The 7,027-nt window shown below is 45.5% G+C and overlaps 1 protein-coding gene across 1 annotated transcript in view; it reads right to left on the bottom strand.

The window, feature by feature from the left end:
* RPL7L1 (ribosomal protein L7 like 1) overlaps positions 1–1,273 on the bottom strand; it is a 9,728-nt gene extending 8,455 nt beyond the window's left edge. Inside the window, exons 1-2 of the mRNA XM_009289375.2 lie at positions 1,173–1,273; positions 709–715 (exon numbers count right to left, since the gene is read on the bottom strand). Coding sequence (XP_009287650.1) covers positions 709–715; positions 1,173–1,273 — 108 coding nt within the window. The remainder of the gene's footprint in view (positions 1–708; positions 716–1,172) is intronic.
* Between the last annotated feature and the right edge of the window lie 5,754 nt (positions 1,274–7,027).

The raw sequence follows: 7,027 nt of genomic DNA, 5'->3' as shown, positions 1-7,027 counted from the left end.
GCGGACGTGTGGGCGGGAGGGGGGGGGGGGGCGGGAGTGGACGTGTTATGGCCGCCCGGTCTGGCTCCCCGCAGCTCCTCTTCGTCTTTTACCGTCCTTCGCCAGTGAACCTGAAGCGCCCGGAGGCGTTTGCCCGGGGAGGGGAAGGACGACGCTTTGTTGTCCAGGCCATGGTCTGTCTGCGGGAAGGGGTACTGACGAGATGGCGGTTCTGTGAAAGCCTAAAGATTAACAGTGAAGCCTGGAAAGCAAGCCCGCACCCCCAGCAGGGACTGCTTTGAAACCGGGTGCCTTCTCCGCCTCGCTTCAAAGCTCCCAAAGAGTGCCGGAGGGGAAAAATAATTTAAAAAAAAAAAAAAGCAAAGGCGGTGTCCTTAAGTCCCCTCAGCGCGCGTGCGGCAGCCTCTGCCCGCGCCGCGGGGACAAGTGCGGAGGCACCCGCGGCAGGGGGAAGGGGGGGGCTGGGAGCTCCCCGCTCCCGGACACCCTGATCCCGGGCGGCGGCGGGGAGGCCGGCGCCTGGCGGGGGTGGGAGCTCCCCGCTCCCGTACACCTCGCTGATCCCGGGCAGAAACATAGGCCACTGCGGAGCGGAGACAGCTGCCGGGGCGGCCGGGCCGGAGGTTTTGCCTCAGGCTCAGACCTGCCACGGTTTTGTGGGAGAGCAGGACGGTAGCCGCGTTTGACAACACTGCAGGGCTTAAGCACCTTCCCTCTCTGCTGCTCCACACCACTTAAAAGATACCAAGGCCAGCGTTATCCCTGTTGTGAGCGCCGCAGAATGGAAATAACCAGCTTGCAGGGCTGTGGCCCCTGGATCTAACTGCTGCCTCTGGCAGCTTGTGCGGCCATGTCCAGAAGACACTCTCGGGCTGTGATGTGTCCCTCTCCCCAACTCTCCTGGTGTGAGAGAGACATCTCACCACGCCAGAGGCCTGCGATGGAGAAAAAGCCTTTCAGAAAGAGCTTGTCTTTCAGCCCCTCGCCTGAATGCCCTGGGGAGCTTCACCAGGAGGAACAGGCCATTTTCTCTCCCTCCCTGGTGGCTTCCAAGTGCAGCGGTCCTGCCCCCAAAACAGCAGGTCCAGCCTGAAGGACCAAATAGACCCAAGCGAGGACTCGTGGGCCACACAGCGCACCTGAAGTGTAGGCGGGCAGCTGGTCACAGCCACTGTTGAGGAAAGGATCTCAAACGTGGCCAGGGTCCTGTAAAGCGGGAAGAGAGACGACCTCGCCTCTCGGGCAGCAGGGGCCGTGTGAGGAGGCAGCACATCATGTCCAGCTGTGCTGCCGAGCGGGGTGGTTATGGAGCAAGGGACTGGGGAGTGGGAGTTGCCACGCAGAACTGTAGGCCCAAGAGGTTGCAGAGGTGGGACAAGGCACAGAGCTGGCCCTACTTTTTACACCTTCACATCACCTTTGCTGATACTTCACATGAATGTTGTGCAAGAGAAAAAGATTATAAGAGGAACATTATTCCTTATACCTGCCAGATCTGCTAACACCTCTACCATTTTACACTGCTATTTGAGTTGGTCCCTTACGTGTTTTTTTATATCAAATCAATGTGACTTTGACCAAAAAATGTATGTCTCAAGAGACTAGACACAGCAGCATCTTGAAGAGGCACTCAGAAGCCATGCAAACACAGAAGCCACTTTGCCTTTTGACATCCCCTACCACTCACTTGGGACATTAAAGAGTATCTGTCCCTGACTGAATATAATAAGCCTGAATGCTAGATTAGGCTATACCAATAGCCTAAATGTTGGTCAACATCATTTCACATTTGGGAAAGGTTTGGGAATCCCACTGTGGAGTCGTTGGTTGGTTATCTCCGGTGCCGACAGGCAGCAGTGTTGCGTTTCCTTCACAGAGCTCCTGCGAAGCATAGCAGCGTGGCAAAACTAGAGAGGGCCAGCGTGGTCCCTTAGTAGGTCTGTCACAGCAGAAGGAACCAGGGTGGTGGGGTGCTGCAGCCAGTATCCCCCCAACCAGTGCCATCACCCATGGCCCAGCCATGAAAGGGGCTCCTGCCAGAGACAGTGAGTGTGGGGTTGCGGCAGGAGTGGGCGGCACATGGGTAACCAGGGGGGATAAATCAGCTCACGAGATTTGGAAATAAATGTCATCTTCCTCTTCTGTGGGGTCCCACACTGAGCTTTATTGTACTGATGTTGTGGAGCTTGCTCGGGCCAGCTGTCGCAGAGGAGCTGGTGTCTCCATCCCCAGGGACATTCACAACCAGCTGCAGCACCTGCACAGGGGCAGTGCAGGTACACAAACATCCTCCGTGCCCTACACGCATCAAATGAGAGCAACTGTGTCCTGCCAGTCCCAGGTTACGGTGACATTTACATGACACACGGAGCCAAAGCTTTGAAGAGGAAATAGCACAAACACAAGGAAAACCCATCCAGAGAAAACAGCAACAGAGGTTGCTGATACAACATATCCAAAAGCTCTTTGAGTATTTGCAGCACAAGTGTCTTTCTGGGTAATACTCCCAACATATACTATAAAAAGCAGTGAAGAAAAGGAAGGAGGAAGGAACCAGAGCCGTAACCTGAAAGCCTCAGGGATTTCATCACTATGCTTACTGGATCACATAGTTGGGGCGGCTTGTGATAAAATCTGTGGTGAGAGCAACTCTTCTTAGAAAATATGAAAGGACTATTGCCTTGGACCTGTAGGAGCTTTTGAAATTATAGAAACACAGTCAGGATTTATGTCTAGCATAGCTGGATTTCAGGCTGGAGCCAAGGACCCGACCTAAGGAGATGGGGGCGAAGCAAGCCTGGGACAGCATCCAGAGCAGTGCAAGTCTCATCAGCCCAGGGTAAGGAGCCCAGGGAGAGCAATACTAAGGAGAGCAGCCTGATTCAGCTACTTACGCTGCACTGAACATCCTCAGCTGAATGACAAAAAGCATAGCTGGCAAACCTGGGACCAAAACTACAGCAATGCTTTCATGTTTTTTTCAAATTCCTATTCGAGAGAAGGGGAAATTGGGACAAGTGGTTTGGACAGCGCTCTCACCCGTAGATGGTGCCATAGCCTCACACTAAGGAGATGTTGTTGCGTCTGATGAGGTTGTATTCATGTTCTGCTGTCTCCTCTTTGCCATGGAGGATAGAAGAGGGATGTGTGCCTCTACAGTGGACTTGTTACCTTCATTGCATCTGTAATCAATTTGATTTATACCAACCATAGTTTCCTCTTCAACTTAGCAGTTGAGAGCTTGAGCCTTTCACTAGAAAGCTCAGTGATGTCAAGATTTAACTGCTCACCTCAATGAAGCCGCAAACCTTTACGACACTGTAAATTAGGCCACTTCTATTTTGACATCTAATACTTGAATATCTGTATTTAGAAACGTGATCCCACATTCCAGTACCTGCTCAGGCGTGTGCTCTGCAAAGAGCATACCCCTTGGTGAGCAAACCCAGCTTCTTATCAACTATTCTCTGATGCAACCTTTCGGATTATGAGACAGAAAGCAACGAGCTTATGAAATAAATCATATGAAACTTTCACTGAAGAAACTAGAAGCAAATCCCTAACTACATAAATTTCACTCTGACATTAGGGTAAGCTGCTCCACATAAAAATAGTTGAAATCTCTGGTAGTTCACGACAGAAAATGTGGCCCATTTAAATCTACAAATGAGTGTGGTTTGTTTAACAGAGGGAAATGCAAACGGGATCTTGGGTATTTATTAATTTCCTTACCATTATTAATGGTAAGGAAACAATAAGTAAGTAAATATTTCAAGCGCTGTTGCTATGAAATGTCACACAGCATAGCAGCATACGTAGGCTGACTTGTTAAACTTTAACTAATAGTTATATTATATTAATGAATGATTACTCAAATGCCCTTGTTTGCAGGGTTACTCAAGAAAAATATTCTCACTTTCCTAGACAGCAAGCTGTTGTAAACTGACCTTCAGCGCTCTGAACTCCTACTCTCTCCTTTTTTCTTGACAAGGCCTTACATTTTCTCAGATTTCCATGAACTGTTACAGACAAATCCAATGACTGCGCACTTACGATAGTCACCATCCGTCAGTGATGGATTAAACAATTTCTCCCGGTTTATAGGTCATTCAGAATGATAGGTAAAATCCTTTTAAAAAAACTGGATATCTAGTCATGCCCCTTTCAGTCATTGCCATTCAATGACTTCACAAACCAGCTACTGGCTTCCCATCAGTATTTTTGACGAAGCTCCATTGTGAGTGCATTTTTCTCCATTCTTCACCAGCGCATCTCAGGTAAGGCTCAGAACCCACCCAAGGAAATTATTTTTGCAAACAAGGTTTTATATAATTCGAAAAGGCCTGTTGGTTTGGGGAGGGTGAGAAGGGAAAGCAGAGATCACCTTTAAGGACCAAAGTTGAATGTGTTGTATCAGAAGTAAGTAATCCATAAAGCAAACCAGAAAAACATGTATCTTTTCATCAGCACAATAGAATACAGCCTTTTTTTCCCTGTACTGCATGGAGGCTTTTTGCATTTCATTTCAAAATACAAAAAAAAAATCAGAATATATTTTTTAGCGAAGCATGTTACCTTTTGATACTAGCTGCAGCAGGGTTTTTTTATGCTGTTTTGAGGAGATGGTGTTTGAAAGGTTGAATAGAGACATCAAAATCCAAAAGCTGCAGATATCTTTCCAGAATGGGCAGGTTTTTTCTCCACCCTAGAAGGGAAGAATTTTAAAAAGTATCTCTCAGAAAGCTAGGTCCTGCTTTGTCTGAGCTGCTTGCCTTTATAAATAAAACTTGAAATATTTTACAGATGACAAAGTGACCCTGCTGTAATCACACCGGTCCATATTGGAGTGCTGCTGCAGCAGACTCACAAATCACTGCCACAATTTCTTGGCTTGAAACTCTTCACAGTGCATCTGCAATACCATTGGGTCCTGCAGAGCTAGCCAAAAGCAGGTCCCTTATTATGCTTGGGACTTCGTTAGAACATTAGCGTACATGAAAACCAACAAAGACAGATCTCCTCCCTTTTGTTCCCCTGCAGGCCTTACGTGACTCATGTTCTCTAGCGTTATGTCTTGCCAGCTTTCATTTTATTGTGATACTTTAGACTGGTATTTTGTGTCACGCATTCTAATGTTTATTTTTATTACCTTATTCACAGATACAAATGCAAAGACATTAGAAAATATGCAAATAGCAAACTCATGCTGATGGGTGTGGATCTCACAAAAGGAGATGCTGTTGCTTTGTTTCATTGTTACATGGGTGTAGTCCTCTTTGACTAAGTGACCACAGCTCTTGTTTGGATTAAGCATTTAAGGCTATTTTCTCACTGTGGAGAGGAGTAGGAATAAATAGCGTGGACTTTAGCCAGAGCTTAAATCTTCATTTTTGTTATGCCAAAGGCCTAGCTTTCTGAAAGCGTCTGAATGTCCCTCTCTTTCCATCAGCTGAGATGTTTGTTATTTGGTGTACAGACCGTTGGTTTTGGATGCATTGTTTTTGATGGTGAACTGTACACGGATGCGGAAGGAATAAGTTGTATGCAAAGTTCTAATCATCTACACTGCCAGGCTGTTTCTACAGTCGTGCAGTGATGGCAATCATGGACTTTAAATTTCTGAAGTTTTTGATCCTAGACAACAGTTTATGTCCCCAAAAGACTTTGTTATGACATGCCTACTGCGATAGAAATTTCCAACCCTTTCTTTATACTTACTATGCTTCTGTTTAGATACTTCCAGTTATGGTTCTTGTCTTACAGCTTTTCTTAATATTTCTATAATGAGGGGATAGTTAATAGTAATATGATATATTGCACTGCCATAGTTCCGTAACTGTATCTAAGCCATATACCTCTAGAAATATAAAGCAAGACAGCATGTCTGTGAAGCTGTCACAGTATTCAGGCTGGTATTTGATCTGCAGTTTGAAAGTGCCACATATGCAGCTTGAAAAAGTAACAAAACCACGTTGCTAGTTGAGCACACAAATGTATATAAAAATACATAAAATGTATATGTGAATTTGTGTAAACAAATGTAAACATAATAAAATGTAGATATAGAAATATAGTTAAGAGAAGAGTATGCCAAGAACTGACTTTTGCATGCAAACTTTTAGGGCTCCTGCAATGCAACCTATAGTGCAAAGTAAGAGGAGGGATGATGCTGACCTCACTGCAGAATCAGCACCTGCACTTCAGAGAGGATGGCTGGGTAAGGAGACAAAGGGCAGATAATAACACAAGGACAATGATTCCAAAAGCAAAGTCAGGAGGTGAGGTGGGATGTTAGAAGCATCTTTTCCATGAACCTTCTTGCCTTATTTTATCGTCTCACTTTAAGAGGAGAGTATAAAAAACCCATTGAAGTAATTTCAAATCCCACAAAATCTCTATTGACACTGTGTGCAGTCTCAAAACAGCAAAAGAGCCACGCTTGAAGTCTATCACTCTCGCCAGTGAACCGTGCCCCAATCTGAAATCTGTCTGTTATGAATTCCTTATAAAAAGAGCCAAAGAATTAAATTCTGTTTATTTTGCCAAACTGTGATCTAATCTTGGGAACATTTTAATGGGGAAAATACCTTGTGATCTTAAATTATGCCCATTTTCAGATCTTTTAAGGAAAAAGTTTATATGATTTGGAAAGAGGCCCAGGAACTACTCGATACACACTCAAACCCATGTTTAACAGAGAAAAAAGCTGGGTGGTCCAAGACTTTCTTTCATGAAAATAACAATCATATGGAGATAGACTAATATTTAATAAAAATATTTTTGTGAAAAGCTGTAGATACATGCATATTTTTATTCTTGTCTACACGTCTTTTAAATACCTCCAGGGATGGGGACTCAACCACTTCCCTGGGCAGCCTGTTCCAATGCTTGACAACCCTTACAGTGAAGACATTTTTCCTAATATCCAACCTAAACCTCCCCTGGTGCAACTTGAGGCCATTTCCTCTCGTCCTATCGCTTGTTACTTGGGAGAAGAGACTGACACCCACCTTGCTACAACCTCCTT

The sequence above is a fragment of the Aptenodytes forsteri genome, unplaced genomic scaffold (genome assembly GCF_000699145.1).
Source record: "Aptenodytes forsteri isolate BGI_AS27 unplaced genomic scaffold, ASM69914v1 Scaffold317, whole genome shotgun sequence".
NCBI classification, from domain to species: Eukaryota; Metazoa; Chordata; class Aves; order Sphenisciformes; family Spheniscidae; genus Aptenodytes; species Aptenodytes forsteri.
This window is presented reverse-complemented; position numbering and strand designations above follow the sequence as displayed.